Source organism: Solea solea, chromosome 11 (assembly GCF_958295425.1).
Source record: "Solea solea chromosome 11, fSolSol10.1, whole genome shotgun sequence".
Lineage (NCBI taxonomy): Eukaryota > Metazoa > Chordata > Actinopteri > Pleuronectiformes > Soleidae > Solea > Solea solea.
This window is the reverse complement of record NC_081144.1, coordinates 7,533,032-7,553,775: the sequence shown is the minus strand read 5'-3', so window position 1 is coordinate 7,553,775 and position 20,744 is coordinate 7,533,032. Positions and strand designations below refer to the sequence as shown.

General features: G+C 41.2%; 1 protein-coding gene across 1 annotated transcript in view; it reads right to left on the bottom strand.

The window, feature by feature from the left end:
• The window catches only part of LOC131468195 (ankyrin repeat and SAM domain-containing protein 1A-like), a 62,094-nt gene that overhangs the window by 15,446 nt on the left and 25,904 nt on the right, over positions 1 to 20,744 (bottom strand). The window contains exons 9-16 of the mRNA XM_058642198.1: positions 20,547 to 20,716; positions 19,755 to 19,817; positions 19,234 to 19,357; positions 18,568 to 18,611; positions 16,533 to 16,626; positions 11,963 to 12,459; positions 3,575 to 3,631; positions 1,885 to 1,954 (exon numbers count right to left, since the gene is read on the bottom strand). Coding sequence (XP_058498181.1) covers positions 1,885 to 1,954; positions 3,575 to 3,631; positions 11,963 to 12,459; positions 16,533 to 16,626; positions 18,568 to 18,611; positions 19,234 to 19,357; positions 19,755 to 19,817; positions 20,547 to 20,716 — 1,119 coding nt within the window. The remainder of the gene's footprint in view (positions 1 to 1,884; positions 1,955 to 3,574; positions 3,632 to 11,962; positions 12,460 to 16,532; positions 16,627 to 18,567; positions 18,612 to 19,233; positions 19,358 to 19,754; positions 19,818 to 20,546; positions 20,717 to 20,744) is intronic.

Below are 20,744 nucleotides of genomic sequence, written 5' to 3'. Positions count from 1 at the left end.
AACAATAAAATTGTTTTGTTAAAATTATTAATTGTTGGTGATGTGGCTTCTCACATGTGCATTCAGATGTATAAAGTGTGCAGAGATACACACAAGAGATAAAACCGCAGTGGTCTAGGCTTTCCTCAAGTGTGCAAAGGATAATTAGCTCATGCCCCGACTTACAGTATGGACGGGTAAATATTTAAACAGCTCACTCCAATGCAGATCATAACATACACGAGGACTAGAGTAAGTAGAGAGAAAAAACAAAAAAACGTGGTGCTTCGGAGTACAAGGATCTGCTGCACTGCTTTAATATATCATCATGCGGCTGAGGCAGACTGCAAACTGGAAGGGAACGCTGAATAATGTGAGAGGGAGTTGATTGTTTGGGATACAGCTACAGTTCCTGAGCGCCATCCATCAACTCTGTTGACAAGGGCTTTTCAAAATCTCGGTGAACAGGAGGAGAGCAGGTACAGAATTCTTAACGCTACATTACAGACCGCAGGGCTGGATCATGAACCGTATATAAAAATGGACATGGTCTTCTGGGTTCCTGTCCAAGCCAAACAGGAAGTGAAAATTTACTGAATAGCCACCGGGGGGCAACAACAAAATCTGTTCGAATAGGAGTCACTTCATTTATAAACACCAGTAAACATTTTCTTGATCGCTAGTTTCAGGTCAATTTTATAAATGATAATTTTGATAAAATGATAATAGGAGTATGATAAAACAAATACTTAAAAACAATTACACTTTCAAGGCAGGTTCAGAGACCTTTTTCATTTGCTAAGAAAGATTTATCTCTGAGCAATGGAAGCAAATTGAGCGGAAATTCCTACTGGTGCTTAAGCTGCTGTCGGTGACTTACAAACTCTCTGCCTGACTCTGTAGAAGAGAACTAACCTCTGCACTGCAGGAAGTAATAAGAGTAGGAGTACATCAATATTAGCACAGTGGTAAAATGCCAAGTGACCAAGAAAGTGTGACTGGTCGGTCAGGGGTTCGACCTACAGCGAGATAATGATCCGAACTTTTCGAAGAAAGGAATCACGAGACAAAGGCTTCACACGTGGTGAAAGAGCTGACTAACGCCCCACAGAGCCGAGAGCAACTGGGGAGAAGGTGAAGCTAAAGCAAGAGCAACTTACGGGAACTTCTGAACTTTCTGAACAAACCCACATTTCCACTGTTGAAAGAATCCGATAAGTGTATTCAGCTGCTGGAAGACGCTTCATTTAATTGAGTCTTTATTCTCTTAGATCACAAATTGTTAGTTGGTTTCTGTGTGTAAACACCAGGATAGATACATTGTAAGTATTTCAATCACAGCTAGATTTAATAGACTGAACTCGACAATCTCTTTGCATCATTTTGTACCCGAGTCTCAGTTGTTAACCGAATCTTAATTTGTTCAAGCTGCATCCTTCGCTGACCATGTCTACCAGGCACCGGTTTTATTTTCCCCTGAGGTCAATAATATGGATAATATGACTTGTATATTATCCATATAGTCCAATCAGGTGTGGTACAGAAAGAATAAGTAATGACGAGTGAAGCAGCCTTTGTCAAAGTCCTGTGATAATAAACCTACAGAGTATGCATCACATACTTCCATATTCCAATTAAAGGTTTTGAGAAAACGCTGGCATTGAATTGAAGCCAAAATACGGCCACAGGAATCTCTGCCTACAGCCACTTGGATTGTTTAGGGTTTTAATGTTCAAACCAGAAAACAGATGAAATTGGCACGAAGAACATGGAATTAAAAACTGCAATGTATGAAAAAGTACTCATAAAAAAAACTCCCAAAGAGCTTCCATTAACAAATCTGCTCTGTGCATGAAAATAATAGTAAAAGTAATGATGTGAAAAGGTTAATTGGTCATACTCTACCTGGCGTAGCATATTGCTGATCTCTGGAAAAATCGATGCCAGCACCAATCAGTGTCATGATCTTCTCGATCTGAGGACGGGGACACAAGAGAGACAGAGAGATGAGAACTTGGGAGCAGACGTCATAGTTCAGCCTCCACCTGTCACCAGCACAAACACAGAGAAATGTCCCCATGCCTTAAACGATAAAACCACAAAATGCACCAGCCACTTCACTGAGAGAAGTCAGTCACCGTCGTTTTATGACACCACATAAAAAGTACTGAGGGGCATCTCGAGCAGCTGCGCCATGGTCGATTTCTGTTATGCCCCATTTATGGCCACAGCGCAGCAGCATAATCATTTCTGTTGTTTCATATATTGTGTGTGGGGGAGATACTGCAGGTAAAAAGCATCTCAACTGAACGCAAAACAATTGCGGATTAACACAGACATGACGAGGCAAAAAGATTCAAGAAAGCATTCAGAGAGGGGGAAGAGTACAAGTCAGGGGAAAAAAAGACACGTCAGGTTAAACTATCTGTGTCACGAGGTTTGGCCCAATAACACTCATCTACGGTTTGAAGGCAACCGAGACTCATAAAACAAAGCAAACAGAGAGAAAGGGAGAGAAACATAGGAGCAACTAAAACAGTGAAGATGCCCAGTCATTTCATGCATCGCCTCCTAAATGCATGAGAATATTATCACCATGCCATACACATGCAAAATTCTAACATCAGAATCCTGTTTCAGTAACACTTTATATTACAGTACAGTAACGACATGGCAACAGTATTTTAATAAGTTTGTCATAAGGCAGCTTGGAGATAACATTTGTAGAAGTGTGGTAATATTGCAGTAATACCCTGTTATTTTCCCAAGGTAATAACGGTAATGAAACTGTAGAATTTCCACATTATAAGGTTTAAATTCACTCTCCTTACTTAGTGATTAATAAATAAATTAGACTGTAAAAGCTTAAAATGACTTTTCAATTACAAAAACATTACCATACTGTTACTGTACTGTATTGTGTTGGTCCCGTTTCCATTTACCGCTTTCAAAAAAAGCACCAAAGTCACGCTGGGCCATTATATTTGTCACAGCACAAAAACAGCCAGTTCAGGGTCGAGTAAAATGAAAAAGTAGAAACTGACAGCACTGCCATCAACCCTGTCAGGAACTGTCACTCCAAATTCTTTTAAAGGATAAGGTCAATTTCATAAACTGTCCTGAAAAGTTATTTTCTGTGTCCGTTTTGGAAGATTTATACAAAAGCAATGGCCTTGACATTGCTTATACTGAGTCTATGTCCTGTCTGTTGTTCTTACAGCCCAGGACAGGTTATAATAATTATAAATGATATTATTATTATTATTATTATTATTATTATTAAGTCAACATTTGTAAGGCTCTCTTCATCAATCAGAGCCTGGTACAGTGAACGTGTAGTTTAATGGTACAAAATTAGAGGAGAGATGACTATCAGAAGAGCAGAGACAGAAATCTAACTTTGAAGATTGATGCACAGATGACAACATTATCTAGACTAGAAAAGGGAATTAATAATCACTGAGATTATTTATATAAAAAAAAAAAAAAAGCCTGAAAGAATCCCATCTACATCTAAAAAAGAATGCCCCTGAAGAGGAGAGAACCATGCCCCAAAAGGACCAGGAGATATTGTTTATGAAGATGGACGTCTTACGCTGTCAAGGGAATTAGATCTTCCTTGTTTTGCGGTGGGAGAAGTCGTCTGTGTCTGCTGAGAGAGAATTCAGGGTTTTGTTTTCGCCTTCCCTTCTGGGCAACTACTGTTCGTACACGGTGCCAGCAACACTCCTCCAGAGTTTCATTATAATCAGTATACAAAGGTCCTCTAACACACTCAACTGAATGTAACTGAAAATAAACATCATTTCAAATCAAAAAGTGCGCTCGAACGGTGCATCAGTGGGTGTGGTGAATTGAATCACCGAAGAATTAGTGGCAAGACAAAATGAAGACATAAGAGCAACAGTAAAAAAGAAAGCAAGATATATACACACAGTTGCACTGGTACAATACATATTATTCATAATATTATGCTTTATGTTTAATCTGAATCCGCAGTACACGAGAGAGAGAGAGAGAGCGAGAGAGAGAGAGAGAGCGAGAGACTATTATTTTTGTTTTCTTTTGTCTGTGTGATGTTACTGCTCCATACTGTTGATTAAAATCCAGCATATTGACCAGATGGTGGGTTAGTCACACACACACACTCAACAAATAACCTCCATTGATCAGCACCAACAAAGAGCCAGATGAGTCAGCAAAAAAAAGAAAAAACCGTGCTACTGTGTGCCGTGTTTTAAGTGCCAAACATAATCATCCTTCATCCTCCGTAGTGGATTAAAGGAATAGTTCCATATTGCGGCACTAGGCTTTTTGGGAGCTTCTTTGACACTCTTATAGCTGCCATTTAAATATTATTATAGTTTTGTGTCATTCGTCTTGGCTTAAGATGCAAAGTCTTGCACTGGAAATCACTGCAAATGGCCAAGAAATTGTCTGGCACAAAACAAAAGGTCAGTGAAAGTAGCAGCCGCTATGGTTTTTTTAGAGATTAAACTCATAAGATAAAACAGTAGTTCATTATTTTTACCCCTGAAAGTCTACCATTTACCATTTTCTTATCCAGCCCTGCAGGGAAGTGCACTCCTATTATTATGTTAGGGGGCATTCACATGAGGCCACAGGTGTCATTACTCAGAACCCAAATCCTGGGAGCTGCAGAGATAACTGATGTTGCTGCATCTTCACTGAATTAATTAAAGCATTACTTTAAAAAAACAAGACAAAACAAAGAAAGTAGGTAAACAGTGCTGGGTTTCACTCACCCAAGCTTTGAAGATTGTGTGTGTGGAAACAAACAAACAAACTTGCTATGCGTGGGCTATTCCAATCCTTCACAAACTGATTCAGGAGCTTCATCTGAATGATGGCAGGTTTAGAGTTTATTTCAGAGTGAACAAAGATAAGTTTAACCCATTTCGTTTGTGCAATTATCAAAAGATGTGCGAGGAAAACACCCAGATGTGTCTGATGTGCATCTTCACTAAAAATAATGTACTGCAAGAAACAGCCCCTAGAAACGCCCCCCCCCCCCCCCCCCCGTACAAATCCCCTTAAATAGTATGATTAATAATATAAAGTCACTCTTGTGCCATTGAGGCGGTTGATAAAACTGCTCCTTTGAACAGACTCTTGGACTGGTGCTATTGTAACTCATGCGTTAATGAGTGCAGGGCAATGCTCTTGTCTCATTAAGTGGCAGAGGTCTGTACTAAAGACTCCCGTCAATGGCATCAGTCTTTAGCAACGAGCAGAGGGGAATCAGCATGGAGCTGCGATCTCACTCATTTTTGACTCACAGGAGACAAGATATGCCAATGTCCTATGAATACTGAAGCAGAGGCTGCAATAATCTGCACTTCTGATGTTCTGAATGCCTTGACCTGCTGTGTACTCAAGAAATCAGTAGCCGGCTGCATTTGAAACACACTGCAGGTAAATAAGCTGTGAGTTATAAGTTGTGTCACTTTGACACACTAAATATGTGTCGAGATGTAATAGTGAAAACACGCAGTATATTGGTATATTGGTATATTGGCTTTACTTGTCCGGTCTAATGTAAAAGGGAGACAGTCCAGGGAAATTCAGAAGCAGCTACCGTGAAAGGCAGGTGTGATAAATAAAGAGTCGGAGCTGGAAAATATATCCTTATCAAGGGACACAGTCCAGTGATTTCCTCAAGGTAAAACACATCCACAACAAGAAAAGCCTTTGAATTTCATGGTCGAGGGCTAAGAAGCTCAGTGCCACCAGGATGAATAGACGAGTGAGGGAGAGGAATGTGTTTTTGTGATGCAGGATCAAATCAATACAGGGACCTGAAACGGAGAGGCATCCATTGTGAGCGGGGCTCTCGAGAACAAGGGGATACCATGGCGAGGGTCAGAAGTCAGCAGCGGGGTGGAGGTCAACAGCTGAAGAGCTAGCAGTGATGAAAGCTGGTGAGGGTGAGATTAAAGACACATGAAGCCATTTATCATGGTTCTCACAGCAGACGTGAGCAGGGAATAACTCACTGGGATTTAAAAACATTTTTTTCCACTGGGGGTCAGTGAGGAGGTACAAGGGAGAGCAAAACTAAAGCTTTTGCTTAGATTCAAATGAAGCACCTCCGCAGACAGCATGCGCACTAGGAGCAGCCAGAGGTGTTTATGGTCAGCATGTGACATGTGTCAATCCAAAACGCAAGGCTGCGTTTTTAGATAAACAGGAAGTCTGTTTCTGCAAACATATTCAATTTTTTTTTGTTTTCACACAGCTCACACATAATAAGCTACAGTGAAACTTAAATGTAACTTCTCCCCCATGCTGCGTTAATTCCTCCATGAAAACCCATCTCCAAGACTCTGAACCATGTGACCATGTGACATATCTGGTCTGCACAGTTGCTTATAAACCAGGGCTCCCACACCTTGGTTGACATCTGGACAAGTGATAGTCCTTGGGATCTTGATCAAAGCCAGTATTTGTAATGCGTTACATAACTCTGCGACAACTTTTGGAACTCCCTTCCCTCCAACGCATTGGTTGTAATGACGTCATTTCTGGCTCATGCAGCCTCACGCTGGACACACTTTGGTGAAAATACACCAGGCGTAAATGACGCCTGGCAAAGTCAGTGCTCCTGCAGGGAAGGTGTGCCCAGACCACTGGCATCAAAAGGATTGGAATGAATCCATGGAATGGCATCAAGGGTAACACAAGCACATCATCACCTAAAGGAAAGTGCCACTGCCTGTGTGCTCTATGGGGAGAAAGCACCGTCAGCTGTCCCATTAGCAACCCCCTGAAATAGCACAATGTCATGCTTGAACTTTTAGGAACAATGCTCCTTTTAAAAAAACTCTGATAAGTTTGTCAGCTCATGCTCAAAAGACGTAAGAATACAGAGCTGTGGCTGCATGTCGGAGTGTTCCATTGCTGTCCTGTGGGGTTAGAGAATGGATTTCCCCTGCAAGGCCGTGACACACACCCACAGTTCAGTTTGCTCGCAGCAGGTCATCTAAAGGAAAAGTTAGCCCAAGTCCACGAGTTTGATTACATGGCAATACAAGAGGACAAAAGATGTTTTAAGTCTGTAATCTTCTCAGTAAAAAACAAAACAAGAAAAACTACATGACTACTACAATATCAGTGAGGATTTCTTTCAATTAGTTAATGGTAGGTCGACAAAATGAATGAGCCTCCACTAGAGCTGTAGCCCTGAGAGGAATTAATACTCACGAAAGCTGGTTTCATAATGACTACTGTATCAGAGGAGCATGAATCGAAAATTAAGTAAGAAGTGAAGTGGCTGTGGATGGTGGCCCTCTCTCCTCTCTCCTTCTGTTTCAGTCTCTGTCTCCCTTTCTCTCCTCCCATCTGTGGAGCTCAGTTGGCCGGCCCACACAATGTGCCCCCTGGATTGTCATCTTCAGTCTGATCCCAAGGACCAAGACCACGTCACATTAGCATGCGCTTCGCACACCAACACCAACACACACACACACACGCACACGCACAGACTCAGAGCTCCTTTAAATGGAGAGATGCATAGGCCAAGACCTCATGCAAGTCAAATCTGCTTGTCCTGAAACCAGAGGCGGTGCATCTGCGGTGAGGGTGTAGCTCAAGTGGAGAAAAGAAAAGGGGAGAGAAGGAATGAGAGAGATATGGAAGAAAGGGGAAGAGGGTGTGAGAACTGGAATATTTAGCACCACCAAGAAAAAGATGCATGTGCATATGCGAGAGGGTGGATTTGATAATGTCCTGGGACCATCTGGGTAAAATGCTGTCTCACAGCTCAGTAGAGTGTTGCAGAGCAGTCATTCATGACAGGCAAGATGGCTGCCACATAAAGAAACAACAGTGGATGGAGTAATGCAGGCTGAGGAGAAGCTCACAGGAAGAGAGCGAGAGTTTTCAATGTTCAGTGTACACTCCTAACATCATTAAAGAGAGAGCAGTCTAGGTTACGCCCAATCAAACTTTAACTACTTTCCCCACACATTCCCCCTCATTTGCAATGCACTTTGTATCGCCAGTGTGAATATTTCCATTTCAAGTGAATGTAAGCTGATTTCCTGAAAGGAAAGGAAGAGCGTTTCGGGGCTCTCGCTTTCTTTCTTTTTTTTTTCCTGCTTTCAGCACTGAACTCGCAGGCATCTGAATCACTATTCAAGTGGGGAGAAACAGGAATCCAAGCTCATTAATATTAACTACAGCTCTGAAATTGGACGAGGGAAATTGGCTCATCAGAAGTGCCAAATCTCATTTGGGGGGAGAAAGTGTCACACCTTGCAATCGCCGCTAGAAAAAGAGGAGTTCATTAATGCAAACTGCATCTTAATAACATTAGATTTGAGGCAGCAGTCTTGTATCGTGTTCATTGCAGCTAAAGAATGGTTGGTCCGCCTGACAAGCTGGTTCACACACACAGATATAGTCCATACCCAGTGACACCGAGTGTGATGAGGGACCTACACTACACATACTATACATGAAATGGCACAGAAGCAGAGTTTGTGCTTTCTATTTTATTCTGCAGTAGGATACTCGAGGTCAACTGCATTGGCTCGTATATTATTACAATCCCCAAAACACTCTTATTTTGTGACAGTGGGGAGTAAATAAGATACACTCCCATGGGATGGATGAATAATTTAAGATGAATTGTGGTCGCTCTTTGCCAGCAGCCTACTTCAAGATTTCAAACACGGCTTTAGGCATTCTGGTGAACTTAAACATGGCCAATTTACCCAGCAAACCTTGGCTTGTATGGTGCGCACAGTAAATGAGGCCATTGTCTTCTTTGGTGTGCACAAATACACTATTTTCTGTGAGGCCGATGCGCGCACAAATTAGAGTGACACGTTTGCGACACACATTCACTGCAAAGTGCTTGTTTTTCTGGGCACCTCTGCATTGATACGTGCTTTCTGTAATGAAGTGGGTGTTTTTAATGTCTTGATTTTTGTTCACTCCTAAATAAACTCTGAAACACTATCATCCAGACGAAGGACCTGAATCAGGTGGTGAAGGAGAGGATTCACCTAGACACGTTTTTTCCACACATTCATTGAACAGCAGTTCTGATAATCCATTATCTTTGTTTAAGTTAATTGAGTCAGGTCGTCATCTCAGCAGCTAACAAGTTTTGGTTGCTTAGCAACGATGCAAAATGAATCTTCAAATGTTTGTTGTTAATTATATACCATTATGTATCAAAACAAGCACCTTTATTCTCACTAATGTTATTTTTGCTACATCGTGATGAAATATTGTGATATCATTTAAAGCTAATATCGTCTACCCCGACTGAGCAGTTGTTTTCCCCCCACACAGTTGGACTTTTTTTACTTGACTGTCCCCCTCCTTACCAGACTTGAAGCTCATGTGGCCCCCGGGTCATAAGTGTGTTGGTAAATGACACCCCGGGCCCCTTTCCACATGTTTTTCCATGCGTTCTTAAGAGCAGCATGTGGACGGCCCCTTGAAGTCAATAGGACAACCTGATCAGTGCTCATGCTCGGTGTATACAGCTCGCCTGTTCATAAACAACCAACTTCAAGCTTATTACTGGCTGCTAAAGGGCAACGGGGAGTAATAACAACAGTAATGTCATGGCTGTCTTGATAGCGTCATGCGCTCAGAGGCCACATCCCCCAGGTGCAGTCTGAGGAGGTGAAATGCTCGCTGAACAGGAAAACTAGACTGCACAGTCCAACTGTGCCCAAGATGTTCTCCACTCTAGACCTTATTACTCCACTGCACCACTGCTGAGGGGCGATAATGCCAAGTCACTCCTTGATAAAAAAAAGAGAATAACTTTTCCAATAAAGTTACAATAAGCCAAAGACACTTTCTGGACTGAGAATGACATCAATCTGTATGTTAGATCACAATTTACGACATCTGTTGTTATTAAGAACTAAAAACATAAATTGACTAATGAATAAATAAAATAGGCCTGTAATACAGAGTAGATGAAAATGTGATTGCTCCGACTGGCTAAAGTTTAAAATCTGCAGAGATATCGACCAGCAGAAAGAATAAGCAGCTATAAAAATAAAGTTTGATAAAATACTTCCTTGTGTGTCCGTGCCAGAACTATAAGCTGAAGTTACATTGTGATGTTTGCAGATGGCGGGCACTGCTGCAGCAGATAAAGGAATAACGTTGCTTTTGTTGGCCAAATATCAGAGTCAAACTTACACTGACGGTAGTGTTTTGAACTTTGACTATATTCTGTATAAGGTAATAGCTGCTCTCCATCTGAGCATTGACAATTCTATTTACAGACAGAACAAACATCAGAGTCAAATTGTGGTCATGCATAAATGCACCTCAATGATCGGCTCTGAAACTAAAGACTGCTTACAGAACCTGCAGCAAGATTAACACAAGGCTCAATTTATGGTAAATCACAGGCTAACACAGACAAGTAAGGACTTGATTAAAGAAGTATTCACATAACAATGTAGATTATTATTTAAAGCATTCCAGTAACTATACATAATCCAGTGTAGTCATGGGTGCAGTCAAAAACACTACTTAATTTGTAGGTTGGGCCAAACTAGTGTCTAGAAAGTCTTACACATTACATTATGTTCACTCATTTGGCTTATCGCAGCTTTAATGCTGAGTCAAAGGTCTGTTATAATAACGTGCATGTGTATGTAATGTCATACAGACATTATGAGTACAGTGTAGAACAGGCAGATTTGATTGTTTTGGTTTATATTGTTTGTTTGTTGTTAATAAGATATACAGTGTACAGTGTGTTATATACTGCAAATGAAACTGAAATCATTAAATGTCTTTTTAAGTCCAAGTCTAACAAAGAGCTGAATGCAAACATTACAAAGGAAAGTGTGTCGTGTAAGCGTACGGAGTGTCTTGTAGTTAATAGTGGTTACACTCGAGCAGAGTTGAAATTTAAGTAAAAAAAAAAAAAAAAAGTAAAATAACATTTATTTCCTCCTACTGGAGCTTTAAAAAACCTAATAAAAGGAGCTTAGAGAATATCATTAATGTTGCAGACAGTAGGAGAATTGAAGTAGGAAACTAATGAAAGAGCAAGTTAATTGCTCAGGCTTATACAAGTGTACACCCCGCTGCTCACTATAATATATAAGCTAATATTATGTGAGAGAACATTCAGTCTCAAATCTGACGCTTGGTCACTTGTCTCAAGCCGCGCAATCAAGCTGGAAAGGTATTGGTTGGACGTCTCTTGGCTAATTCTCTTTGTTTTAGTTTCTTAGAGTTGTTTTATACCCCGATCACTATGGCTCAGCACCTTATCCATGTCCCAGACAACGAATTCAAGTGCCGAATGTGTGAATACAGGCTTTTCTGTGAAATAACATTTTGGTGCAACATCAGCAGCGAAGACAACTGATGTAAACACTTCTGTTACAGCTGTAGATAAGTGGATCGTTCATGAGTGCCAGATGGAGCCATTTGCAAGACCTAAGTCTGTAATTGGGTTTCTAAAACACAACCGATAAATAAAGTTGTCCAGAAAAAAAAAATCAGAAACACAACCGATCATTTTGTTTGAACATGATGCAGTCGATCAGTACGTTTCCATGCAATTCAATCAAGCTACAGTGGTGAGACTTAGGCCTGTTCAGTTACACATAAGCAGACTAAGGACCAACAAGGGAGGCTTTGTAATTTCTCCTGCTGGAATAAGAATTTTAAACTATGTACAGTGCATTTTTGTAGCTTAGTGAGTGTGTGCATGATAATATTAATAGTTTGTATTCAAAAGCTTTCATGAGAGACTTGTAGAGACAATTCCATGAGTTTTTTTTTTTTAAATATATGTTGTGTGTAAGTACACCATGGGCTTGAATGTTTTGGTTCCACCTGCTTTTTTCATTGAAATAAATGAATGAAGAAACTTTGGGAAATATTGATATATCGTCTTAAACACAGCACCTTAATGAAGAAGCAAAGACACAAACACAGCAAAAGGACGAGCACAAACACTTACCTCGTCCCATTCTGAAGTGAAAGAGGGAGATTTCTCAAGCCTCTTCTTGCCAGTGCTACAGTTAGATACCGACTCGCTTCGGTTCCCCAGTCCTCCTTCCTCCTCACTGGGAGGCGACACGAGCAAGTCTGAGTCAGACTTGGAGAGGCTGCGTGCAAGTTTCAGGTCCCCAGGAGGGTGCATCCTAGCGGCAGACGCTGCCCCGGCCCCCGAGGTCCTGTGGTCCTTATTCACAGTCGCATAAATCGCTTTTGGGTCACAGTCCGTCAGGATGGCGGCCATACTGGGGCGGCTAGGTTGCGGTGCAGCTGCTGCTACTTGCTCTTTTACTTTGGCGGGTTTGCTTGTTTCTTGCTGACTTTGGGGGGCGGGTGGCGGATCACCTGGAAGCCTGAAGGCCTCCTCGCGGCAGTCGATGACGGGAGATGATCCGTGCAGGAGGCCAGTGAACTGCTCTGGGACACCTGCTTCCTGATCCTCGCTGAGCTGGGAGTTATCTGGAGACAGAGAAAAACAATGAACAGAGTCAGGGGGGAGAAAGAGAGTAGCTCAAGGTTGGAAAGTGGACTTCATACTGAGGGGCAGATCCTCAGAGCACAGCTAACAAGAAGCCGCCCACACAATCCCTGAAACAGATCTGTAATTGTTTCCTACCAGGGGTGACGGAGAGAAAAAGAGGGAGAAGATATGGAGTGAAAAGAGGGTGTATGTTGGCTGGAGAAAGAACAGAATTCCAAACCCAGCTTGCAGTCGTCTGGTGACTATCGGCTGGAGCCTGTCTGCTGTGTTTTGTAACAGAAAGTTGAGGCTGGTCATGTTTGTGACTCGCCTCACCTCACACACCCACTGGTCTGTTGGGCTCCTTGGCACGAAACGACACGACACTTAAAATCCCCCCCGAGAGACGTTAAAAAAAAGCTCAACGAATGCACCACAATATACAACAGAAAATCACTAGAAGTCGTAAAAATCACACAAAAAGAGTCACACTTACATTGTGTGGCTTCTTCAATGAAAACCACTCCTTCATGAGACCAAAAAGCAAGTGTAATTAAAAACAAATATGTTTTCCTCCTCCCTTTTCCAGAGAAATGACTGCCACATACGCCACTTTTCCACAGTCAAATAAGCCGTTACTCGACGGTGCACGTCATTGTCAACACTACGGAACAAACGTGAGCTTGAGCTGTGCCCAGTCCTGCTTTCATCCCTCTCTGTGCTGCAGTGGTGCCTGTTGTCGTCTGCTGTGTGACCAGCTACCCTCTGTGTCGTTTCTGGCTTCTAATTCTAGACCCTAATGGTGGTTCAGGAATGGAAATTTGAATCACCCCATCCTCCTGCAGCCAGACTGCTGATAATTAGCGCTGTGACACATGGTAAAGGAGTGTATGTGGAGAGAGAGAGTGTGTGTGTGTGTGTGTGTGTGTGTGGTCACGTCTCTACCCCTCTGCCAGGGTGACAGGGTCAGGGTGTTTGGTGACAGGGAATCCAGGGCAGTCACATCACAGGAAACGTAGTGACCAGTTGCAACACTTAGTTTGTCCTTCACAAAAACACTTCTTGCTCAACATGTTTTGCCTGTGTCATCTCTGAACCAGCTGCTCAGAGAATGAAAACATCCATCACACACACACACACACACACTGAAAGAGTTAACAGTTCAGTCCTGGAGGGTGTGATCTTACTTACACTCTTTCTTCCCTAAACTGCATCATTTACAGTTTCAGGGGCCATTTGCAGTGAGGGCTCGTGCCAACGCCCTCAACTCCATTTTCTCATGTTGCTAAAGACTTAAAACATCTAGGACAGCTATGTGGGTGTTTGTAATGAGGGGTGAGTGAGTGTACTGTGCACACATGTCAGGAGCACAGCCAAAAACCCACCCTCGCCTTGGCAGCGAGGGAGTGTGAACGCCCTATGAGCACATCAGCGTGGTTCCAACAATCGCACACTGCGTTAACTCTTAGTGAGATCACTGCACCCCCCGCTCGTGCTCTGCTGGGGGAAAATGCATCTAGACAGACACGGAGAGTGAGGTCACCACAGAGGTGGGGTATGTATTTAATTTGGCAAAGTACACACCATATCTAACAAATGATGTCATGTTTGTTTGACTGGCTGTCACTCCACTCATCTGAATAATCCAAAGTCAACTCAAGATCTGCCTGTGAAGACATAAACCTATTTTTGTTGAAGACAAAAGGACGTTTTGGACTCATAACCATGTACGTGTTTGTTTGCAGAATAAGAGAATAACACACTGTGGCTGTTGGAAATGGTTTTCCTTTTTTGGTAGATGTGCCATTAGCCACACAATGTTAATGCACAGATGATGTGGATTTATGTTTTTCTCAATATGTTTATTTACTAAATAAAGTTCTATCTGTTGGGTTGTATTCCCTTTTCAGAATTGAGAGTTTAACTATCAAACATTAAGCCTTAATTGGATTATTTTCTTATAAGGGCTTAACAACATTTAAGTGGATATAATAAAATGACATCAGAACATGCAAAATTGCTTAAAAGGCTAGAAATTGCACGAGCTAAACTGGCACTAACTATAACTGACAAACACGTAGATGACGGTGCTTAAAAAGATGCGTGGTCAAAGAACAGTCGAGTTTATTTTTATGCTCAGCGCTCACATAATATGGAGACTGGTATTAAGATTGTTAATGCCAAACAGGTGCTTTCTCTCCTTATCGCCTTTTCATCCATCTGTTGCAGTTCCACTGGATCAAAACTGCAATGCACACAATAGCCCATTTCTGAAGCAACCAAGCAAAGCATTTGGTCGAAGCATGAGGAACTCTCCAACAAAGAACCACAGATATAAACGCTAAGACTTCTGTGACATGATAGGAATGAATGACACTGAAACCGAACCAGAACATCAAACTTTACTATGTCCTATGTTTACCCTTTTTTTTTTTAATTACTGCTACGAGAGAATCATAGGACGCTACCACCAGGGAGAATGATACACTGGGAAAACACCATAAAACAGTACACAGGGGTGAAAATCTGTTGAGGAACGACGTCCTGTCCTGCTGACAACAGCAGTTTATAACAGATGATACACTGTGTTCATATCGCTGACCGTGCATGCACTATCCTCCCACCTGCCGCGGAGCGTGCCGAGGTCTGATCCCTGGCTCGTCCGCACAGGGAGAGGAAATTAAACCCCAGGTTCATTCTCAGCCAACATGACAAAAACATATTCACACAACAGCACTTTACGCGTAGACTGTGCCTGCTGTCCTGGTGAGTAACGAAAACAAAAGGAAGGAACCACCACTTCAACTTTCTGACGTTCAAAAAAAGACAGATGTAGTTACATATAAACCAAACTTGTGGTTTTTGTGGCTTAAAAAAAGAGAAATGAGAATTTTGCAGCCAATAAGGAAAATAACAGGGAAATAAAAGTATGCTATAATGTATTTGGTTTTTAATTATTGATACAAATGTTTCCATTTAGACATCTGCTTGCTTGGTTTTAACAGTTACACACTTTGTAACATTAAGAAAAGTGTGATAAAAACAAAGTTTATTATGATTATTTAATATGTGATTTACATTTCCCTCATTCCCCCATGACAGACTGACTTATTAACATGTTTCACTGAAACGCAAGTGCTCATTTTGTAATGAATCAACTCATTAGTGTTAATAATCTAAAAGGCACTAGTTGGTTACATCAGATTGTGAGGGTGTATTTTGCAAAAACTAAAATATCATGTTAGCATTTCGTCAACAGACCACAATTTGTTACTGAAAAACCTATGCATCGACGTATGTTGGGCATCATTAATTTACTACTGATTAATAACTAACCTAACTATCATAATCAGATCATTTCAAGTTACATTAAGAGTCACACTCTCACAGAGTTGTGTCCATTTAACTGCTTTTTTTTGCACATTTCATAGCTGTGTTATGTTAGAGTTGGTGTTACTGGTGTTTGAAGGGGAAAAAACAACATATAAAACCTTCCCACAACCACAGTGAGAGAAGAATTAAACAACCCAATCCCAAGATTATGAAAAAAGGCCGTTCCTCTTGTGAGCAGCAGTATTAAAGTCCGCTTGCCTACCATGCTTCTTTCTACAAAAGTAACAAAAACTCAATAAAGATATCTGTAAAAACGTGACCATACTGCTCCTCTCCACTGTGGGCCTCACTGAATTACAGCATATATCCACATTCATGCATGGATGTGCACATGGAATAGGAGACAGGAGTGGCGCAATCTGATCAAGAATTCGGTTTCATATTGACTATGAAATGAGTCTTGCTCACATGCCAGTGCACGTCATTCAGCCGATTCCCTGTGAGCCAAATCCACTCTGTTGCTTGCGAATGCCAGCCATGCATTCTTCCCTCGCTGTGCGATTCAAGCCAGTCCATCTCAGCCTGCAAACTCAAATGCATTGCTCCCATTTCACTGTCATGCCGCGATTGCCAAGTCTAGTGTGTCCAGTGCATCGTTTCTCACCCTCACAGCATTGCCAGCTGCAGCTGCTTTTCCCTCATTGTCTGCTAAAAATCTGAGAACTGAGGTCAGACTCACCTCCCGAGAGCCGTGGTAGCACCAGTCCGGGAGGGTGCAGGGTGTCTTTCGTCTTGCTCGGGGCTCTGAGGTCATTTGGGGCAGTGGGTTTACGCTAACGTGGAGAAAGAAAGGAGAACAAAAAGGAGTTAATACAGTTCTGCCAATCAAGACACACGTCCTAGGGCTGAGTATCGATCGTCTGTACTTTTGTGGTATTGACCAAACTTCCTCTGTATCTCTGTTTAACCTGACAAACTCGTCTGTCCTGTATTATTCATACAGCCAGCAAGACAATTGGAATACAGCAGTTATCTATGTCAGAAATTTGGAACAGACAATTAAAGAGAAAGCAGCAATGACAATCCTCTATTGGACGAATTTGTTCCTCTCCCATCAGGTCAGAGGTACAGGCGACCTGGGACAAAGTGCAATAGATATAAGTTGCATTGAAACAACCAAATCCTCTGTGACGCTTTAATCAGCACTGTATCATTTGGCTTATTTATTTATTTACTGTTGCCAATATTTATATTTCGGTGGACTTTTTGTTTGATCAAACACTCTTGTGGCTGAATTTTGTCAGGTTGCTTAAGCAATATTTTGTGCCCTTTATGTCTTTTTAACCACTGCTGCAAACCACATTTCCCATTTGAGGGACAATAAAGGTCTGAACTGAACACACAGTCATGATTGGCTTAATTAAAAGTCACCAAGCTGAAAAGGGAAACTAAAGAATTTTGCCATTATGTGTAATGATTTTTGGTTTTATTTTGTTAAAACAAATAAAATTGCCGTTGCTTTTCTGTGTTGGCAGATCACCATGGTAGAATTGGCCATTAAAGGACCAGTGTGTAAAATTTAGGAAAACCAATTGGCAGATTTGGCAGAAATTGAAGATATAATGATTATATGTTAGTTCTTTTTATACATGCACATTCACTTGATAGTATGAATTGTTGATTTTCTTTTTTTTTTTTAAATTAGCCCAGAATGAAAGAATCAGGATTTTGGATTATCTTGTGGAGGATAAAGCAGTAGAAGATGGATGGATGTTTTAACCCACAATAGACAATCCAAATATCTTTTGTGTTTTGATGCCAACTGAAGGCTACAGAGGTTCTCTAACACTATTATAAATAAATGTTGCTAAGTTGATAGATATATACCTAAACTAACATCCTTAGAGTGATGGTGGCAGGTTTAACTTGAGCAGCCATTACGTGGCTCTGCTCAGGCGGCTGCACAGAGAAAAACAAGCTGCTCATTTATTATCATTGGACAGCTGAGGAGCGCCGCTAACCTAACAGGAGCATGAATTAAAAGATGTGACAAGATGTGGGCAGCAGGTGGGGTAGTGGATGGGTGGCAGGGATAATAGAATATCTGAAACTGTGTGATGAATATGAAGGGGCAATAAAATAAGATACAATATGGCAATAAAAAAAAGACAGACAGTTACGAGGGTCAGTTTAAGACAGTCACATTCTGACATATGCTTCAGTCCCTGACTGTGAAAAGGCAATAATCTTTATTATATAACTCGTTCTGGCCACATGGTCATGCTCTAGATATGAAATTGACATTTCAGCTGGGTTCTGTTCTGCTGTTCTCTGGCTGTTGAAACTCAATCCAAATGGTTTTTGTGCAAATTGAACTTGGAGTCTGACAAAAGCAGACAAAACCAGAGTTAAGAAAGAGACTTTGACGCAGTATTGAGGTGGATATTGTTTGACATTGGTGTAAAGACATACAGACACGAGAACAATGAAAGCAAGAATATAACAGATACCTATTTTTATGTTTTCTTTAAGTTTTGATTGAATTTTATGTTAGGAAAATACATTTCACTGACATACTCAAGCAGATTTCCAGTAATCAAATGAAGAAAGTAAACCATATTAAATATATAAGCAAGTAAGTAACCCCTACTAAGTAAAAAGTTACATGTTTTGGAGCAGTTTATGTATGTACGTTTTATAAATACTTTCTACACTTAAAACACAAACAGATCATAAGAGAATAATACTGCACAATAATGATAAACAACACATACCTGAGGTAGGACACTGGTGGAAGACTGTATAGTGGTATTTACATCTAGAACAAAAGACAAGTGAAATGTGGAATAACAGATGAGGTTATTCGCTCAACATAACATGAGACATTATTTGGAGCTACAAGTCAGATTGATCTTCTTGCCATTTAAACAGTGCAGCTTTTAAAAACAGACATTTTAAATGAATTGGTCACAGTCTCTTTATCAAACTCAAGAGAGAAAGCAGCAAAAAAAGACAAGGCTCTGTTTTTAATGGCCCAATTTATCTGCACAGGGGAGTCGTGATAATGACACCGGTGATTTAACTCCATCCTTTCAGCTCAGTGATGTTTTCTACTGGTGATCATGAAGCCGATAAAGTTAGAAAGCCCAGGGGGACGGTATTAAAACAACCATATCAACAGCTAGGTATCAAAATGGCCTCCTAATTTAATCCCATTTAATCCAATTAGATGCAGTGTCAGTCACCAGACACAAGTGAGGAGCGTCTGTTCTAGTACAGGAAACACCATCATGTTGAGGACTGACAATGTGCATTATGATGAGTAGCAACAGGAAAAGTACTCAGTATTCAGTTTATCAATGAATATCCCTTGAAAACATGAATATTTCCAATACCCTAAGAAATACTGAAAATGTACAGTTTTACTTTAATACAATTACCTTTTTTGGACTGGGACTCTTGGCTTGGCGGTGGGACTTTGGTCTGTGCAGTCAGCAGCAACTCATATGTGTGATCCTCCTCCTCCTCACCTCGTTCATTAATACTGCTGTTAGTAAACAGGGCCTGCAGAAGAAAAAACAAACGGAGCAAAGGAGAAAGTTTGGTAGAATGAGGGAGCCTTAAAATTTAATTGACCAGAGCTAATGACATTAAAATGTCTCCTTCATTGAGGACAAGGAAAGACTGGAGAAGCCACAGCTAAAACAGACAGTTTAACTGATTTGATTTTCACTCCTTTTTCCACTTCACATTTCCTCCGTTGTCCCTGCCTATTCTCTGTATCCTCTGCCTCACAGAAACTAGTATTTTTTAAGAAGGAACGCCTCATGTAGTCCCTGTGTCACTGTACAAATATGTCCAAAAGGTTTAAAGGCCGCCATACTACCATAAACATTCATGAAATGCCACAAAGTGTAAGATATTTTCTGCGAGATGGCAACACAAGATTTTAGGTCCTCACCTCTGAACTCGCCTCGTCTTCATGACCAGCACCAGGATGTGATGTGTGGACCAGGCGGTCTTTCTATAAATGATAAGGAATATAAGTTGCAGTATATATGAGCTCAAGGTTAAGAAATGCTATGCAAAAAAACAACAAGCAACTGTACAGTATAGCAGTGCAGCAATGCAATGCAAAGCCAACTGTTTTGATAATCAAATAATCAGTTTGAGTTTTTTACAAAGATCAAAACAGGCCCTCTGATTTCTCAGATTCTTAAATGTGAATATTCTCTGGTCTATAACAAAACAAAAATCACGAAAACTGAATTATTTTGGTTTGTGGACAAAGCAAGAAATTGGAGAGCGTCATCATTTCAAGGTTTGGGAAACCCTAATCAACGTTTTTCAACATTTTCTGACATTCTGTTAACCAAACAACTAATTGATTAATTAAGAAAGTAATTAACCGATGAATCAATAACGAAAATAGTCTTTAGTTGCAGTCAATGTGTGCTTCATTCAAATTCATTGATTCATTTCTGCAATCATGCTGCAGGGTATTTCTTGATAAGACATCATAAGTAACAGGAGAACAGGAGGACATGTACAGTATATAAAACTGAGATGATTGTCAAAGTCCTCCAAAAGTACCACTATAAGTGTAATGTTGAAGGGGGGTTTGGTGGTCAGGTCTTACGGCGAGAGGACCACTATCACCCTCTAGTGGGAGTTGTGGATTTCATCTCTCGTTTAAACCATATGGTGAGCTTTTCATACTGCTGTGTAGCATGTGTTATTCACTTCTGCTGACCTTGCCAGCTTCACTGTCCGGCCGTCCAGAGTCTCTGTCAGAGGATTTGCCGCTGGTGAGACTGTCCAGTGAGTGGCAAGAGGTGGCCTCGAACAGAGCCTCATACGGGCTCTCCTCCTCGGGCCCCGGGGCCAGCCCCGAGATCAACTCAGTCACCCTCTCCATATCACCTGCAACACAGGCCAAAATATAAACAGA